The sequence below is a fragment of the Felis catus genome, chromosome A2 (genome assembly GCF_018350175.1).
Source record: "Felis catus isolate Fca126 chromosome A2, F.catus_Fca126_mat1.0, whole genome shotgun sequence".
In the NCBI taxonomy this organism is placed as follows: domain Eukaryota; kingdom Metazoa; phylum Chordata; class Mammalia; order Carnivora; family Felidae; genus Felis; species Felis catus.
Window position 1 is genome coordinate 14,951,495 of NC_058369.1, and position 19,796 is coordinate 14,971,290.

General features: G+C 49.2%; 1 protein-coding gene across 11 annotated transcripts in view; it reads left to right on the top strand.

Moving 5' to 3' along the window:
• Positions 1-19,796, top strand: part of EXOSC7 (exosome component 7) — a 47,261-nt gene that overhangs the window by 21,478 nt on the left and 5,987 nt on the right. For 6 of the 11 annotated variants that reach the window (XM_045049010.1, XR_006591902.1, XR_006591901.1 and 3 more), the window contains exons 4-7: positions 56-221; positions 5,417-5,487; positions 10,766-10,889; positions 11,961-12,116. In XM_045049010.1, coding sequence (XP_044904945.1) covers positions 56-221; positions 5,417-5,487; positions 10,766-10,889; positions 11,961-12,116 — 517 coding nt within the window. Of the gene's footprint in view, positions 1-55; positions 222-5,416; positions 5,488-10,765; positions 10,890-11,960; positions 12,117-15,764; positions 16,008-17,086; positions 18,417-19,796 lie in introns of those variants that run through there. The other 5 variants (XR_006591908.1, XR_006591909.1, XR_006591912.1 and 2 more) reach the window with 3 other exon arrangements.

Consider the following 19,796-nt stretch of genomic DNA (forward strand, 5'->3'; position numbering starts at 1 on the left):
TCTGTCTTTGTTTCTGAAAAGACTCACACAGCTTTTCTCTTGCCCTTCTATGTAGTTCAGCCAACGCTACTCCTGAATTTGAAGGCCGGGGAGGTGATGACCTCGGCACGGAGATTGCTAACACCCTCTACCGGATATTTAACAATAAGAGCAGCGTTGACCTGAAGTCCCTCTGCATCAGTCCCCGGGAGCACTGCTGGATTCTCTATGTGGACGTGCTGGTACGTATCACGTTGCTGCAACGGCCACACTCTCTGCTTTTGCTGGAGGCTGGTTGGCCTACTTTCCTTCTGGTGCTTTTGCCCTCTTCAAGTGGATGCTTTCAACTTCCAGGGTGAGATGAGATGGAAAAAGAATGATGTCCTGTAAAGTTTTATTTTTGTCATTTTGTAAAACTTCATTATCTATTTATTAATTTATTTTGAGAGAGAGAGCGCGTGCACGTGCATGCAAGTGGGGAGGGACAGAGAGAGAGGGAGAGAGAATCTCAAGCGGGTTCCGTGATGCCAGCACAGAGCCTGACGGGGCTCAAACCCCCAAACCATGAGACCATGACTTGAACCGAGGTCAAGAGTCGGACGCTTAACCGAGTGAGCTACCCAGGCACCCCTGTATTGAGTCTTTTAAATTAATATAACATATGTATTGTATATATAATACCATCCTACAGTGAAATCATAGTCATATCATGGTAGCACCTAAAATTATCCACCGAGCTCATCAGGGAAGAAATAAAAAACAAGAGATGCTTTCTAGATGCTATCAGGTAGAAGTTATAGGCAGAAGTTAGACAAGTTGGGGTACTCTTCTGCGTGGAATGGGGATGAACTCTTTCTATGCATTTCACTTAGCCCTTACAACTCTTTAGCGAGCCGGTGCTATTGCCCCATTTACAGGTGAGGGAACGAAGGTTCAGGGAGGTAGAGTGACCTGGCGCAAGAGGTCTCAGCTCGTGAGTAGTGGTGTTGGCACTCAAAGCTGGGTCTCTAATGCCGGTGCCTGCTGTTGACCTCACCAAGCCCTCCTCCCTTGAAAGCACCATGGAACCCACCCTTGGTGTGTTCCTCACTTCCCAGGGGAGGACCCTGAGACCCTGCAGCCTTCTCCCCCGAGTCTACTCCTACAGGAGCCTCTCTAGGCCAATCTCCCATTTCCTTGCTGATGTTTTCCCAAATGCTCCTCGCCTGGTTTTGGCCCCTGGACGGTGTGATTAATTGTGCCACGTGCTTATTCGTGTAAGGCTGGCTCTCGTTGGGTCTGTTTATTCCTTTTAGTGAAATTTCATAAACCTTGAGATGAGTGGCTACATCTTCCCCTTCAGATTGAGGTCACAAGGCTAGGCCGTCAACCAAACAGATTCTTTCGTGAATCTAGAGATAAAGCAGATTCCGTGGACTGAGAGGGAACTTCTTGATGAGGAAGAGCCTGGCTGTCTCCAGATGTTGGCCCTGCATGAAACAGGGCGGGGCTTTCTGGATACTTTTAAATTAATTTGATAATGGATGGAGCACAACTAGCCAAAAGGTAACAGTGGTTACCATTGTCCCGCAGGTTAGGGGTGTTCTGGACGCTGACGCTAATGGGTAAAAATAATGAAATGACAAGTCCGTTTGCTTCTCCTCATGTCCGATAAGCGGGATGTACCTTTTAGTGTGATTCCTACTAAGCAAGTACTTTTGCAGGTGCTGGATGTGATGAGGCGGGAGCCGGCAGCCTCCAGTCCTCACTGATAAGGGGCGGGCTTCATAGCTGCCTGGGGAGGTGCAGCCCCATGGTACGAACTGTAAGGTTCCACCCTGTGTCTGAAGAACATTCTCTCTTTTCCTTCCTCCCCAAGAAGCTAAAGGCAGGAGTGTTGTGGTGCATTGCACCTGTCCGTTGGCGATCCTGCTTTTGTTCCTCGTCAGAATTTGTCCGCGCTTGTGATTTTTATAGGAGGCTGGCCCGGTGAGGGGTCCTGATCCACTTTATGATTTAGTCAAGAGACCTGTTCTCTGAGTGAAGGCTTGTGCAAGATGGATGAATATCGGATGTTGTCTCAGCTTAGAACCGGCGCCCTCTTCCACGGGGCGGGGTGGGGGTGGGGTAGGGGAAAATATGGTTAGCAGGTGTCTCAGTGGCACACTGTGTCCCCGTCACCTGCAGACCTTTCCTTTTAAGACTCCTCGCATTTGGATTTCTTCTCGCCTGTTTTTTCTCCAGGCTCTGTCTTATTTTGGAAATAAGACATGATCTTTTGAAATGTTGTCATCCTCAGAAAAGTTTTGAATGAATTAGGAAAGCAGTTTTTGAAATTCTGTTATTGAGGTAGATCCGTTTTTGTCATTCATGTAATTCGCATCTGTGGAGGCTTCCACTTCTGTGAAAGCAAATGTTTGCTTTCAGCCTTGATGGGAATGTGCCTCGTGCGTGCGAGGCACGCGTGGGTTTTTGTTTTATCTTTTACATCTAAAAATACGCGGGATACATCGAGTCCATGTTTGAAGCAAGATGGTGGGAATCCAGTCTTGCCACTGGAATTGCAAAAGTGAGTGAATCTCGATGTATTTTTACCAACCGGTCTGGATAGTCCTCAGGCGGAGCCCATCTTTCAACCAAATATTCGCTGGGCAACTTTCCATGTTTTTATGCTTTTAGTGTAGGTGCCTTTACTTGAAACCTATTACAGTCAGACCAACCACCTATTTCCAGTATTATTCTTTTTACCTCCATTGGGGTATTTTATGAGACTAGAAACGTAACTTCCTGGACGCTTCCCTCTTCTTTCCGCTTCGCACTCCTTCGGTGGCCTGGTTGTGACTCCGAGTGGGAGAACTGTCAGGACTCTGTCACATTGACAGCACACAGGCGACCTTTGGTGGGGAGACCGTCACAAGGCTGTCTTGTGATGAGCCCCGGGAGTGGGGATGAGAGGCTGGCACGTGGTCCATGGCACTGGGCATGGGCAAGGCAGGGGGAGCGGGGGAGCGACCGCAGCACCTGGCAGCTGGCTATGTGTGGTGCTGGAGGTGCTGAGCCCGGGGGTCTGAGAGGATGGTTGAGGGGAAGTCCAGGAGGAGCAGGTGTCTTGTGGGGAGACATGTTTTATACTTGTGCGTCCTAGCAGTATTACAGTTTTGGAGGTTTGCCTTGTGAAAAGAAACCCCTCTGGCTCAAACAGTTAAGTGTCTGATTTCAGCTCAGGTCACGATCTCACTGTTTATGAGTTCAAGCCCCGCGTCGGGCTCTGTGCTGACAGCCTGGAGCCTGCTTCCGGTTCTGTCTCCCTCTCTCTCTGCCCCTCCCATGCGCGCTCTCTCTCTCTCTCTCTCTCTCGCTCTCTCTCTCTCTCTCTCTCTCTAAACAATGAATAAATAAACATTAAAAAAAGAAGAGAAGACATCAAAAAGAAACCCCCTCATTCCCAGAAGGCCAACAGCATAAGTTGTGCTCTTCCCCTAAAAGAAGTGTTCTGGAACCCGTGCACCTGACAGGGGAAGGTGTGTTTGTGACCAGGTGTGTCCTCTTCTTCTCCACTTCTGCTGCTTCCCCACCTCTGTTATAGGAGGGATTTTCGCCCTGGAGCCGGGACCACGGCCCAGGCTCTCGGTAACGCTAGACGTCCCACACCTCCCGTTCTCTCCTAGCTTGCCTGGGCCTGTTCAGACACCGGGTCGGGCCGCTTTGGGTCTTCATATCGCGCCCACTCTCCCCTGCCTCCTGGCTGTACCACTGTGTTTGGCAGAAAGGTTCTCGCTAGGCCGCACCCGCTTGGCTTCCAAGAGAGGAAGGTAGGGCCTTCGAGCCCCTGTTATGTGCCAGGAATGGTAAGGATGTGATCTCATTTAATCCTCACGGTCACCCAGTAGAGAAGCGTGGCTTTGTTTTCCTGACGGGGAAACTGAATCCCGGAAGGTATGTGGCCAGCAAGCTGCAGAGAAGAGCGTCAGCCTCACAGCGCCCCACCTGGCTTACCCCATCGTGTGGCACAGCCTGAGGAGCCTGGGCAGGCGGACCTGAGGCCTGGAGCGGGCTCATCCCTTGCATCCATGGAGGAGGGCGGGCTGATTGGTACCTGCCCTTTGGGGGGCCCTCTTGATTTCATCTCTTGCCGATAAGCCAGAATGTTGAAAATCAGAGTCTGTATCGGGCCACTGTGCACGAGTGACAGGGCTTCTGTGTCCCCACCTGCCAAGTAAGGGTGGGTGATGGGCTCTCCAGGGTCCTTCCCGACTGGGGGGCCCCATGGCTGCTGGAGCACTTTCTCTGCATAAAGTAGATGCTGTGGAAGAGTGGAGTGTGAAATGGTGGCCTTCAGCCCAGGCTGATCCTCAGGGCCACCTCGAGACTAAAGTACACATGCCAGGGTCTCACCCCACATTTTTCTTTTTTCTTTAAAAAAAAAATTTTTTTTTTTTTTAAGTTTGTTCATCCACTTTGAGAGAGAGCGTGAGCTGGGGAGGGGCAGAGAGAGAAAGAGAGAATCCCAAGCAGGCTCCACACGGCCAGCACGGAGCCCCACACAGGACTCGATCCCATGAACCATGAGATCATGACCTGAGCGGAAGTCAAGAGTCGGCTGCTTAACCGACTGAGCCACCCAGGCGCCCCGGCTCCTTCCGCCTTGGTGACAACTCTGTGACATAGTTGTGATTTTTGCCCTTCATGAGGTGCGGAGCGCTGAGGTAGCTCCCGGCTGCCTGGTGAGCATGGGGATCCTAGCAGACAGTCTGACTCAGGAGTCCAGCTGGAGCTCTCCGCTGTGCGGCAGTGTGTGTGAACCAGCGTAGAGAAGGGCTAGTCGCGTGCTAGGCGAGTAGGCTGCGGTGACAAAGCCAGGCAGTAGTACGGGCTGGTGGGGTGGGGAGTCAGGGGAGGTCATATTTTAATAAGCAGTAATTATGCAGCATCGTGGGAAGGGTGCTGTCTGCACTTGAGGTTCGAGCTTAAAGGGAAGTTAGAGATTTGCCCCGGGCACGAATGCAGCGAGTGAAGGAAACGCGCCAGATTCTGAGTCGGGTTCGGAAGGCCCGGGCTTAGGACCCGTCTGCCTTTGGTAAGTAGCCACCAGGCTCCGCAATCAGGAGCCATTTGGGACAAAATGCAGGTGATCATTTCCTCCTTGAGTGCAGACCCAACTGGCTGGGGGGCCACTTAGAGGAGATCCACTGCAAGCCGGGGCCTGAGTGGTGGCCCCACAGCCGATGCCAGTGGTGACCTCAGCCGTGGGGCCCAGGCCAGCACGGCCTCCAGGTGCTTCTTGCAATTAGGGTGACGCCTGGAGTGTCAGCCAGGAGAGCAACCGCCTGTTCTTTTCTTTATTTTGTAAATACTTGGTCAGTATTTCTTAGGAACCAGTGTCCTTTAATTAGGATAATACTTAGAGTAAGAAATGACCCTTGCTTTTTCTTCCCACCTCACTCCCTGCCTCTCTTAGCTGCTGGAATGTGGCGGGAATTTGTTCGATACCATCTCCATTGCTGTAAAGGCTGCTCTCTTCAATACAAGGTGAGTCTTCCTGGAAACAGCCCCGTGGGCCTGCGGAGAACCCCAGCAGACACTTGTGATGGAAGACTCAGGACACTTCTACCAAAGCTTCCAGGGGAAGGTGACAAGGGTTTTAGCATGAAAAATGGTGGCCTTTAATGGTAAGCTCTGGATTTCACAAGATAAAACTAAATACATGCATATATTTCTGTATTTGTTTTTTATGTTATTATTTTCATAAGTAACCATGTCCCATGTAGAAAAATGTTAGAAAACCACAGAGAAGCAAACGGAGTGAAAACCACCCAGAGGTCGACTGTCCAAATACTGTTACTGGGTATAGAACTTTGGGGGCGTGGGTTTCACCTGTTGTGCAGTCTGCTACATCCCCACCACCACTAGCAATGCCTGACACAGAGTAGGTGCTCCCATATTCCCCGATCGGACACAAGAATGTTCTAAACGCAGGGCGGCAGCCTGCATTTGGGTTTAAGAGCAGGAAGTGGTTACGCCACTGTGGTTAGGCTCCCCGACCAGATGTGCAGCAAGGGACGAGGCACTCAGCCTTCTTGGAGTTGGCATTCCCTCTAACCGTTTGATCCTGTAGCCTTCTCCCTTTCTACATGCCAGCTTCTTTGAGGACGGTTTGCAGCATTCAAAAATAAATACATGGGTGGTGACGTTCATGCCACGAGAGAGCTTACATTGAGGGAGTGGAGGACCGTGGGGTTTAGAAAATGAGGGTTAGAGACTTCTAGGGTTATCGTCTAAGGGGTTAATTGGATAAGTAGGCGAGGGTGTTATTCTAGAATGTTCATCACAGCCTCTTTGTAATGGTGACAAGTTGAGAACAACCGGAGTGTCCCAACATAGGGGATTGAAATCCTGCACGGCAGCCTCTTTAGAAGTTTGTTAATACAGAAAGCCAGTCATTAAACACAGACCTCTCATCTTGTTTGTTTTGTTGATTTTTACTTTTGGGAACTCGTATATTTAATATGTCTGGATATGTCCCCGGATGGTCATTGTGATTCTTTTCTAGGGCTCCCATCATAGGCGACTTAACATTCATCTGTATTTTAGAGGTTTTCTATGGTGGATTTAGACTACCTGGGTAATTCAGAAGAAAACAAAAACAGAGTTAAGTAAATTCAGGTGAGACATTGCAGGATGGAGTACCTGCTGAGAACGAAAGCTGTGGAGCCCCCCACCCCCACCCCAAGCTGTGCCACTAGACCCCTGGCTGAGACCAGTCAGGAGGTGGGCCACGCACTTGTGGCCACCGTGGGGCCCAAGTACCAGTGCCATTTGTGTCAGCCTGTGCTCGGGCTCTATTGGAGAAGAAAGGAAGTGGCCATCTGTTGGACCTGGAGCTTTGGAAAGACTCCCCATCTGCCAGCTGGTTTTCCACAGGCACCAGGGCAAAAAGAGAGAGTAGAACCAGACAAGGCTCGAGGCTGTCTGGCTGTGGGGGGAAGCGCTGGGCAAGCTGTGCCCCAGGATGGTAAGACCCAGCTGCTCAAGTTGGGGAGGACACCTGTCCTGGGTGTAGCCAGGAGTCTTGTCCCCAGAACAAGAATAGCCCTGCAGATAGCAAGGGATGTGGACCATGTGAGACATCAGGTCCCCTGATACATGGAAAGACCATACGTCCAGTTCGTGTCCTTTAGAAGGACAGAGGCTCTTCTGTAGCCCTTCTGCTGAACTGTGTTGTGGCCAAAGTGTCAGGAAGGAGAGTGTGTGTGTGTGTGTGTGTGTGTGTGTGTGTGTGTGTGTGTGTGTTAACATAACTGACCCAAAATCAAATGGATTACCTGACTTGCTCAAATAGGATGTTACTTAGTACTTCCACTCTGGGTACCCTTGACACGGAGACTTTGAGCCAGGGCAGACCCTAGCAGGACTCCTTGGCTCCTGTGGACATTCCCTGGCCGCGGCTTATCTGCTGTGGATGTTGCCTTGTGTAGGGACAGCCAACAGGGCTGGAATCATCGACGGCTTTTGTTAGAGGAGCAGGGAAAAGCACCAACGCTGTTTCTATCACGGTAGCTGAATGGACCGCCTCTTCCTCCCTGGCTCCCCCACCCCAGACAGAGATGAATGAACTCTGTGGGTTAAATGTATTTTCCAGCACGCAGCTTAAGAAACAACGTGTTCAGGCACCCAGAAGCCCTCTCACCCTCTACCCCTGTGCAGTCACTACACCCACTGAGGAGAACCGTTGTCCTGTAACAATAGAATGGTTTTGTCCTTGATATAAATGAAATCATACCGTGTCGTGTTTTTGTGTGTCTGCTTCATTCACTGAGCATGATGTTTTGAGACACTCGTATTGTGGCCCGGAGTCATAGTTTGCTCTACGCGGCCTGCTGTTCCATTGTGTGACTGTGCCACAGTTGATTTATCCATTCTGCTGTTGATGAGCATCTGGGCAGTTTCCAGTTTTTTTGGCTATTCCAAACACGAACATTTTTGTATTTTTCTTGCACGTATTTACCCATTTCTGTTGGGTATGGGTGAAAGTTTTGGATCATAAGGCATGGCTGTGTTTGGTTTTAGTAGATACACTGCAAAAACAGTTTTCTAAAGTGCTTTTACTGGATGATACTCCCACCAGTGTTGTATAAGCGTCCTGGGTTGCTTCATATCTTTGCCAACTTGTGGGCTCTTTTTTTTTTTTTTTTTTTTGTCTTTTTAATATCCGTCATTCTAGTGAGTGTCTCTTGGTATCATATTGTTTTAATTTGCATTTCCTTGATGAATATTTAAGTTGAATATCTTCTTGTATGTTTATCAACTACTTTAGTGGCCTCTTTTACGAAGTCCCCATTCCAGATTTTTTGCCTATTTTTCTGTTAGGTTGTCTTTTACGTTTGGTAGGAATTCTTTACGTAATATGTCCGCTTATATGTACACATGCACGCACACACACGTTTGCAAATATTTTTCTCCATTCTGGATTCTCTTTTTAACTTCTAAATGCTGTCTTTTGACAAACAGAAGTTCATATATATATATTTTAATTTTTTTTAATATGAAATTTATTGTCAAGTTGGTTTCCATACAACACCCAGTGCTCATCCCAAAAGGTGCCCTCCTCAATACCCATCGCTCACCCTTTCCTCCCTCCCACCCCCCATCAACCCTCAGTTTGTTTTCAGTTTTTAACAGTCTCTTATGCTTTGGCTCGCTCCCTCTCTAACCTCTTTTTTTTTTTTCCTTCCCCTCCCCCATGGACTTCAGTTAAGTTTCTCAGGATCCACATAATAATTAATTTTGAAACATTGTACAGAGGGCCATTGAGAAAATGTCTCATTCTGCTTTGTGCTGATTATGCATGCTCTTCTGAAAGTAGAACATCAGCCTGATGTGGGAAGATCATTTCATTTCTAATATCCATTTAGTCAAGATAAAAAATTAGCAATAAATGCAGCTTGTGTACAGAGGCCCTGGCCAATGAAATCAAAGAGGTCGGGTTTATCCCTTTAGATAGCTCTGGAGACATTCCCCCCTTTGGGAATGTCTCTACTAGCTTAAGTAGCTCTTTCCAGAATAATGAAATGTTAGCTATTGATGCTCTCTTAGCCCCCAGGCTTTCTCATCAGCCTTAGTAGCACTTGCTAATACCTTTCAGAACATGGTCTTCACTTCCATGGGTCTAAATATGTTAATTTGGACAAGTGTTTCTAAATATAGAGCAGATGGACACATTGACGGTAGTTATGGGCAGGGACTCCTCAGCACTTGCCTAAGTCCTTAGTGACCCAGGCTTTATCTTCATCATCTGTTTACCTGCCAGCATGTTAAAAGTGGACAGGTTGGTCAGTTTCAGAGAAAATACAGACACATGTACATTATTCTTCTCTGGTTTTCTAGTTTCTCTGCCTTTATATAGGCAGATGCTGTTACGTTAGCAGTGGTGCAGAGCAAACACTGCTGTTGGGGCCCGAAGGCCTGCGTTTAGTCTTTGCTCCAACAATTGTTAGTGCCTGTGACCTTGAACAAGTAGTTAAATCTTAGGCAATAAATGAGTCCCTCCTTGTGGCAGTTAGTGTGTTAGACTCTGAGGATGGGGGGGGGGGGGGGGAGGATAACATTGACCATGGTTTCATTTGTCTTTTTCTGTCTTTGAAGAACATAACTGAGTAACAGGCAATTAAAATGTCCAACTCTTATCTATTTCATTGCTTTTTTGTTTTCAATGAAATAATAAATGTGGAAGGATTCCAATAAACTCTAGAGGATTATCCAGGTACATGGTATTATTTTATTGTAGTGTATTCCATTGGCACACATAATTTTACATATTCAGAATATCTTGGATACAAAGGCCTCCAATGTCAAAGAAGAGTTTCTGAGTAACAAATGAATTTTGCGTGAAAGTAACAAGGTAAAAACCAAGAAGAATCTCATATAACTGATCACATAATAACTCATCACATTCCCTAACAAGTCCCTCACACCCTGTGTAATTTAAGCATGAAGGGATTCACTCTTAGGTTAAGATTCTTTGCCTTGTTCACAAACAACACAATATAGAAATCTGTGTGTTAGGTTTTATGATTCTTCAGAAGTTCACAGTTCTCAACACAATTGAATCTATCGGGTTTTGTTTTGTTTTTTTTCTCCCTTTATGGTAAGCCCTTTTTGTGTCCTGTTTAAGAAATCTTTGTCTACGCCAAGATGATGAAGATTGGTTTTAGGTTTTTAGTTTTTCTTCTAAAAGCTTTATTGTTTTGTCTTTCCCCTTTATCTCTACAGTCCATTTGGTATGGATTTTTATATATGGTATGAGGCGGGGATCAAGATTCCTTTTCTTCCCCCCATGTGCATATCTGATTGACCAAGTGTTATTTTTAAATTTTTTTTTTCAACATTTATTTATTTTTGGGACAGAGAGAGACAGAGCATGAATGGGGGAGGGGCAGAGAGAGAGGGAGACACAGAATCGGAAACAGGCTCCAGGCTCTGAGCCATCAGCCCAGAGCCTGACGCGGGGCTCGAACTCACGGACCGCGAGATCGTGACCTGGCTGAAGTCAGACGCTTAACCGACTGCGCCACCCAGGCGCCCCTGACCAAGTGTTATTTTTAAAAAGACCTCCTTCCTCCACTGCTCTCCAGTGTTGCCTGTGCACTCTTGGCAGGGATGGTAGGGACGAGGATGATAAAGTACAAGCAGAGTGTGACTTCATCTTGTGAGGCGCAGGAATTCTGACCCCTGTTGTCAGTCTCAAGAAAAAGAAGTTCTCTTTCTTCCTCACAGTAAGTGGGGATTTTGATTGGGCTTCTGTTTCTAGGATCCCAAGAGTTCGGGTTCTAGAGGATGAAGAGGGGTCCAAGGATATTGAACTCTCGGATGACCCTTATGACTGCATCCGGCTAAGTGTGGAGAATGTCCCCTGCATTGTCACCCTGTGCAAGGTATGTGGTTGTATCTGACGGCTTTTGACTTCCTTGTGAGTCTCCTTCAACCCCAACCCATTAAGGTTACTTAGTAGATTGAGAAGTTACAGCTTCACAAATCATATAGAAATAGCTTTAATCCAAATCCAGTAATTTGATTATTTTAGAAGCCACTATATGAGCAGCTTTTCCTTTTATTTTATTTGTTTTAATTGGAAGGCATGACGGAGTCGCAGGGGGACCCGAGGGGGTTCATAGTAATAGTAGCCAGAGTTTGTTAAGCTCCTCCATACCAGGCATCTCCCTGAAACACCCTGTGTGCACATTTCCCTTAATTCCCTCAATTCTGTGGGGTCTAGGCTGGAAGAATAATAGGGAGGTTGAAGGGCGAACACTGCCCCCTCTGTGGGCTGTAGTGTCCATATCTGTGAAATGAGGGGTTAGAGCAGGATCTGGGCATCTGTTGTGTCAAGTGTGGCTTTTACATTAGCACCGAGGCCCGTGGAGCCCAAGCTCTGGCTGATGCTGCTGTGTACCTGGCGCTGCCCAAGGCCGTGCAGACAGGCCTGCGTTGGCTGAGATTGTCCCTGATTCCGCACAGGATTCATGTAAAAACAGGACTGTATGGGTCAGGTTTAATTCCACTGAAGTCACTTCACGAGCCTGGGGCTTTGGTGAAATGTGGGGACTGGCCAAAGCCATCTGCACTTGACTCATTTTTGAGCATGTGACTTAGCTGGCACCCCCTTGATTCATCTTTGTTTTCAGTGAAACATCTGTGTGGCCTCACGTGTCAGTTTCTCCCTGGGCCCCTCTGTTGGAGACTCACTTGGATAGTCTCTGAATTATGGCTCTAACCCCACTCCCACCCCACGTTTCCTTTGTATGCTTTTGTTGTTCTGCTGGCAGAGTGGCCCGTGGTAGAATTGCTGAACATCGTTTCAGGCATTTTCCATATGAGCAGAATCTAAAATAAGATCTGGAACGGGCAGTGCAGGTTCTTTGCTGGTGGAGATACTCCCTCCACGAGGCTGTCCAGGGTGGGCATCTGGGATGTGTGTTACCCGCGTGTGCACTCTGACCTTGCAGATTGGCTACCGGCACGTAGTGGATGCTACTCTCCAGGAGGAGGCCTGCTCCTTGGCCAGCTTGCTGGTGTCCGTGACCAGCAAGGGAGTCGTGACATGCATGAGGAAAGTGGGGAAGGGCAGCCTGGACCCAGAGAGCATCTTCGAGATGATGGAGGTAAGGCTTGGCCCTGAAGCAGGTGCAGGCATTGTCTGGGAGTGTTTGCTGCCGCTTCTTACCCCCTTGGTCACACCAGGGGAATTCTGCCTTGGCGCCCTTGACCCCAGACTTAGAGCTGGGAGAACAGCTGGTGTGAGCTGGTTTCTACTGACATGGCAAAGGGTGGTGGCCGTGGGGGGCTCCGGACTGGGAGGTAAGGAACCTGTCAGTGATCGTTCCTTGTCCTCTCCCTCTCTGATCTCACATTTCCATGGTTCTAGATGAAACGGATGAGTGTGTTGGACTGATAACGTGGAATCGCTTGTAACTAAAACCCCAGGCTTCCGCGATCTGATGAGGGAACTGGGGTCCCGCCTGACTGCTTCCTGTCCTTTGAAGGGAATGAGAAAAGGTAGAGCCGGGGGGCTGAAGGATGCCGTCTCCCCGTATGGCTCTAGAAGTGTTCAAAAGGAGACAGACAGGAAATCCTTCCAACTGCCTCGGGGTGGGTCACTCCCCACGGGTCTCAGGCTGTCAGGCAGCACCAACCATTGGGGTGATGCGTGTGTCTCCCTTACAGGCCTGAAAGGCCCCCGTGGCAAGGACCACCTGTGTCTTCCCAGACTCCCCTTCCCCCACATTCGCCTTGACTTTCCAGAAATCTTTGAGGACTCTGACACTGACCGACTGACTGACTGACTTGCCGGGAACAGAGTTGGCCAGACCCAGGTTTTTTGCTCTGGGTACTGCATCACAACTCAACGCCCAGAGGTCATGGCTGACTAGCAGGCAAGGTTGCCACGCCCACTCTTCCTTCACGCCTGGAAACACTGACTTTGCACTGAAGGCTCTAAGCATTTAAAGTCCCTTTTCTCTTTCTGTTGTCTTACTGGAAAGCAAAACTGAGCGGTGTGCACGGTGTCGAGAACTCAGGCGTGAAGACAGACCACCCGGGCTGGGAGGCAGCTCATCTCAGGGAGAGCGTAACAGCGGTCGGGGTGCCTGCCGCTGGGCGTGTTGTGAGGCCCCATGACGGCCCCCAAGGGCGTGGGGGTGCGGCAGTGTCGCGGCGTGGGTCTGCCCGGAGCTCAGGTGTCTCTCGCCGTGCACGGCAGGGGGATTCTTCGTGGCCGGTTGGTTAATTGGTTAGTTTTTTTAAAAACAAAAACCCTTCAGGGGCGCCTGGGTGGCTTAGTCGGTTAAGCGTCCGACTTCGGCTCAGGTCATGATCTCACGGTCTGTGGGTTCAAGCCCCGCGTCGGGCTCTGTGCTGACAGCTCAGAGCCTGGAGCCTGTTTCAGATTCTGTGTCTCCCTCTCTCTGTGACCCTCCCCTGTTCACGCTCTGTCTCTGTCTCAAAAATAAATAAACGTTAAAAAAAAAAAATTAAAAAAAAAATAAAAAACCCTTCAAATACTTTATAAATTCTGCCTCTCTACACAAGTGGCTCTGAAACCTTGTCTTGGAAGGAGCTCTTCTCCCCCACCTCTTCCAGGAGAATTTTACGGGAATCCCAGTACGTAAAACAAGAAAAGCAGTGAGGAATCACGACAATTTACCGGGCACTCACTATGTGTCAGGTGCTCTGTGTTTAGTGCTTTAAACATATTATGTCATTTATCTATTTACTTATTTTTAATTTACTTTCGGGAAAGCGCAGGTGGGGGAGGAGCAGAGAGGGGGACAGAGGACCCGAAGCAGGCTCTGTGCTGACAGGCTGAGAGCGGCGAGCCCGATGCGGGGCTCCAGCTCACAAACCACGAGCTCATGACCTGAGCCAAAGTCAAGATGCCTCCTCCCGACTGAGCCACCCAGGCACCCAACCTATTGTCATTTAGTCCTTAGCCTTCCTGTGGGGCAACCATTGTTGTTATCCTTGGTTTTGCAGACGTGGACATTGAGACAGGTAGCAGATAGGTAAGTTGCCTGTGGGTTTCCCAGGTCATCATGCCGGCAGTAGGATTCACACCCAGACTGTGCGCTTCTAGGGCTGCCCTGGCACCCCTGCAGCCACACTGAGCTATTTTTGACCCTACGAACCAGGTAGGCTGCGGCTGCCGTGGCTGGTAGGAGAGCCAGAGCTCTGTCTGGTGAGCCGAGCTACATCCTCCTCCGGGGCTCGGCAGATGAGGTCTGCAGACCCAGCTCAGGGGGAACCATAGCCCCGTGGTCCTGTCTGACCGCTCTGGCCTCACCCAGGGAAGCAGCAATCCAGAAATGCCTGTTGTGAAGCTTAAAACATCGGTGGGGGGTTGGCCTCTGCCGTTCACGTTCAGACCTCCCAAGTCCTAGTGTCCTGTCTGTCCCGTCCCCTCTTACCCCGTCCCTCACCTTCATTCATATGAGTAATCAGTACCCCTCTCTGATCGACTCTGACATGTTCTCCTTCTCTCATGTTATAGTAAAAAACCTTTCTGGTCACTTTGGTCCTTAGCCCTGACTTTGCATCTCATGCAAGTGAACACTTCCCATTTTTGGGATGAGATCTTTTCATATGAATTTCCGGCAATACTTGGAGTCTCATCCTGTGTTCCAGTTAGGGGCCAGGGGAGAAGTTCCTCGTAACTGGGAGGGTTGAGGCGAGGGTCTAGGCCTGGGTATCTTTCTCCCTGACATTGCCGAGAATGGAACCGGCAGCACAACTGAATGAAAACTTCTATGGGAATGTGGAAGACTTGACGACGTGGAGACCTGTGGTTGGTTCATCATAGTCTTGAAATACACATGAGCAGGGTGCCTGGGTGGCTCAGTCGGTTAAGCGTCTGACTTCAGCTCAGGTCATGATCTCCTGGTTCATGAGATCAAGCCCCGCGTTGGGCTCTGTGCTGTCAGTGCAGAGCCTACTTTAGATCCTCTGTCCCCCTCTCTCTGCGCCTCCCCTGCTCACTCTCTCTCTCTCTCTGTCTCCCCCTCAAAAATAAACATTAAAAAAAATTATTCATGAGCTCAGACACAGAAAACAGTTTCATAGAGAAAGATTTTTGTATGTTAGTTCTTTTTGAGGGGCCCCCTCGTGTCTCCTGTGTGGGGGCTAATTAGGAAGTCTGCGGGTTGTCTGACCTCTTGATGCGTCTTGCTCCTGACATCCCATGCTTTTAGCGTCTCTGCATGGCAGCGATACCGGAGACCCTACCCAGGTATCAGCTGGGTCCCCTCTGAACAGTCCTGCTTAGAGATTTGGTGGCAGGTGAATGAGAAACTGCTTGTTCAAACGTGTCCCCAGAGCCATCTGTTCCTTCATTAGACACACTCTCGGTTCCCTGTGGCCTCCCTCTGCCTTCTCCCCACCGGGCAGCAGGACTCGGCAGTAACCAAAACCAGGTCTGCTTGACGGTTTTGCTGCTTGTCGTAATGGCAGCGGGAGTGCTAAGCGGGAGCTAATGGCTGAGGCAGCCTTGGCTGCTTCCTGCTGGCCGCCTGGGCCTGGGGGTAGGTGTTCTCCTTTGTTTTTGTTTTTAGTAGGAGATTTTTCCAGAAGGTAACTGTTCTGTTGTTGTTGTTGTTGTTGTTTGGGGTTGTTTTTGTATTGACTTGTTTAATTAAATAAAAGTCCCTTAAGGCAGATGGAGCCGGTATAGTTTGGACGGCTGGCAGGCAGCGAGGGAAGCTCTCCTGGTCTGGGTGTGTGTGCCTCACAGTGGGTGTGTGCTCTCTTCTGCCCTGCAGACTGGCAAGCGAGTGGGCAAGGTGCTGCACGCCTCCCTGCAGAGCATACTACACAAGGAGGAAAGCCTGGGGCCCAAGAGACAGAAAGTCGGATTCCTGGGATGACTCACGTCAGCGCAAACACGGGCTGCGTGTTTCTTCCTTTTCCTTTTTTAAGTCGCAGTTTGTATATATTTTTCTTACCTGCTGTAAACCTGAGCTGACATTCGTACGTGTAAAATTAAAGTCTGTTTTCTAGTCCGGTTCGGTATGGCTAGAGTTCTTCAGCTGTAAGCCAAGGTGCTGTTCGGTGACCGCCCGGAACGTCTGGCCCTCGTCTAGCCAATGGCAGCTGAGCCCAGGGTTGCGGTCCGAGGGGGAATTCTCTGGTCGTGCCTCTCCAGGGAGACTCCTTTATCTCCTGCTGCAGGAGTTCAAAACAACAACAACACAAACATGAGAATAAGGGCCTGCCAGAAAAGTGGTTTAAAGGAAATGCTTATGATAATGTATTTTGTGAAAACTATTTCCCCTGTAGGGCTTTCAAAACAAGAAAAACACACACACGGTTCATTCTTGTGGATGTGGTGCTTCTGAGGGAGAGAAGGGAGGCATATGCCCCAGATACATACCCGTGGCTTCTGCTGGGCCGGTGAACCTTCCTCAGTCCCGGGGAAGCCCAGTTCTTGCTTCCTGCCCTCCCAAGAAATTCACGCCGAGCTCCCTAGGGTCGGGGTGCTTAGTGGCCACTTTGCCCCTCAGCCACAGCTTTCTTATCACTCGTTTTGAAATCGCTCTGCATTTTGTAACCACTCCCTGTGTTTCATAAGATTTCCTTGCTTTATCAGCATGAAGAAGGCTGCTTCAGAGATGTTGTCATGTGATTACTCAGCCTGTCTTCACACTCTGGGGACAGAGGGAAGGCCATTCTTGATGGCCCCAGAAGGCTCCTCATAGCCTGTATTTGACTCACAGCGCAGTGTGTTAGAATTAAGTCTGCTCACAGGTTGAGCAATCTCTGTTTTTTTCCAAACTGAAACTCCCCAGTCAGTCTTACAGAGCTCTGGGGAAGGAGCTGATTCACCAAGGGCGAGTATTTCAGCCATGGCACTTGCCCTCTGCATTTCGGCTAGACAAATAGGGTGAGGAGTTAGGAACTTAATGCCTCATGGAAGGAACATAATGTGAGCTGAAGCCGTTGCAGACTCGTCCCAGAGGCCCTGGCATGGCACCTTCCGGCATGGCCAGGTCCGTCCAGCAGAGAGAAATAGTGCCTAGACTTGGGGCTGCCGCCCTCTCGAGAACACAACCTGGGTTTTCATTTTTCGTAAATGCTTTTCCAGCGATTGTTCCTCCAGGCACCGTGACAGTGCTCCCAACACATCAGCCTGCTCCTCCCGCCCCTGCTCCTGGCTGACTGCCCGTGATGGAACATTGACAGTGGTCAAGAGGCAGCCAGACTTTGGATCAAGTTTAGAAGCTTCAGTCTTGCTGATTAAAGACCTCAGACGGACGAGGCTTTGCCAGGCTGGGGGGTATGACCGCTGCCCAACTGGGCTGACTGGCCGAGCGGTGAAAATGGAGGTGAGAAATATGTTAGCATCTGTCTCTGCCACCACCTTTCCTGAAGGCCACCCCTCTTGGTAAGAAGTGCATATCACAGGGGCGCCTGGGTGGCTCAGTCAGTTAAGCGTCCAACTCATGATTTCAGCTCAGGTCGTGATCTCATAGTTCGTGGGTTCGAGCCCTGTGTCGGGCTCTGCATGCTGCCTGCACAGAGCCTGCTTGGGATTCTGTCTCCCTCTCTCTCTGCCCTCCCCCCAACTCACATACTCTCTGTCTCTCTCAAAATAAATAAGTTTAAAACAAAATTTTTAAAAAGTATACATCACACACGAAATGGAACACCCAATGAGCAAGGTCTGTCCAGGAGGTTCATATATTGGAAATATGTGATTATTGCAGCTTTCAGAATAAAGGAGGAGAAAACTGATGGCAGAGACTGGCAAAGACTTGGAAAAATACTGTCCTGGAGAGACTCAGTGTTTCCTCCAGCAGAAAGAGAGCTGTCCTTAGCAGCCATTAAATAATCATCAGGGAATGCAGTGTTCTAGAATATTCAAGTTGATCTTTAAAAAAAAAATTTTAACGTTTATACATTTTTGACAGAGACAGAGTGCAAGTGGTGGAAGAGGGGGGCGGTGAGAGAGAAGGAGACACAGAATCTGAAGCAGGCTCCGGGCTCTAGGCTGTCAGCACAGAGCTCGAACTCGCAAGCCGTGAGATCATGACCTGAGCCCCTAAGTTGGTCGTCTTGTTTCTGTGATTTCTTGGTCTCCCAAATCATGTAAATTTAAGCCTACAAAATACATCCGTTTAGAATATTAGCCCGCTCGGCCTTGAAGTATGTGCACCCCAAAAGTGCTGGGGACTTAACCCTTCCTGAGGCAACCCACAACCACGCGGGGACAGGAACCATGGAGACATGCTGTTCCATCTGATCCTCGGGTGGACGCTTCTGAGAGTTAACTCGGTACTCTTGACAAAACACGCCAGTGGGACCGTGCCTCATGACCTCATGACCTCATGACTGTGGTCAGTCCTTTCCTTCCTTGTTTATTCTCCCCAGTCCCTCCCTGTTGGATCACTTCCCAAATAAACTACCAAACACGAGTCCTTGTCTCAGGCTCTGACTTGGGGAGTGACCCAGACTAAGCATTTGGTACTAGACGTGGCCTTAAAAAAGCAGACCCTCCAAATGGGTCTTGGAAACGAAACCAGTCATTGGCAGATAGCAGCAAAGGCCCTGTGGGTCAGTGATCAGTGTCATCATTACCAAAACTTGCCTGTGGTGGGTTGGGATGAGGTCCAGGAGAGGTCATGTGGGGTCATGTGAAAGCTCTACCACATGGAAGCATGGAGTCAGTGGTAATTATGAGGATTGTTTAGTTGACTGGCTTCTATTAACTCTGAAAAGCCTTTTAGAAAGGAATGAAAGGCTCGTCGGCCAACTCTCAACTTGTGGTGTGGCATAAAAACCGGGGACCTTCATAGTACAGTTTAAGGAAACCGATCTGCAGCTACTACATAGAAGGTGTTGACATTCAGACCCAGGATGTTCTTGTGCATGACTGGCAGAGCTGCGAAGGAGACAGGCTGCCTCCTTGGCCAAAGTCAGGGCTTTTGTCAGGAGACAAAGGGACTGAGACCTGGGATAAAGACAGGATTTTCATCCCCAGTATTTCCCTGAATGCTTTGGGCAGACAGAAGAAGCCCCCGCCCCCCTAGCTGAAGGAGAGCAGCCATTTCCTGGAAGAAACACGTGCAAAATAATTGCAAGACCTGGCTTGGCATGTACCAGGGAGGTGGGAATAGGAGTGGGTCTTGAGGGTATTGGACCAGGGCTATGGCTGAAAAGAAGATTTCATGTCCTGGTAAGGAGGTCCGACTTGTTGCTAGTTCCCTGCTGGGGTAGCCCCCTGAAGTTTGGACCTGAAGTAAATGAGGAGGAGATGCCAGAACTGAACACACATAGAAAAGGCAACAACTCTTCTTGGATGCGTAAGAGTGGTGAGGTCACAGGGCAAACCACTGCTCCCCAAATTGGAGAGAGCAACAAAGAGCCGCAACTTCCTGGAAACCAATAAGGGAACCGGCCCAGGGGAGGGAAACCTGCATTATAACTGGTAGATTGCTGGAGGCTCAGTGTGGACAGCTCTGTCTCACCTAGGGGTGTATGTGTGTGAGGGGGCTAGTCAGAGTCAGGTAGCTGAGAAGCAGCGTGAAGTTCACAGTCCAGGAGGAGAGGCACCCTAAGAGACCTGGTCACAACCACAGATCACTTCCCCTCATCAGCCTATTTCTGGCAGTTCCTTTTTACCCAGGACATTGTGTTTGTCCGTGAAGTAAAAAGTATGAGGCATGCTAAAAAGCAAAAAACACACTTTGGACAAAAAGAGCAGGCACCAGAACCAGACTTGGCAGGGATATTGGAATTAACAGACTGGGGATTTAAAACAACCACGATTAATATGTAAGGGATCTAATGGATAA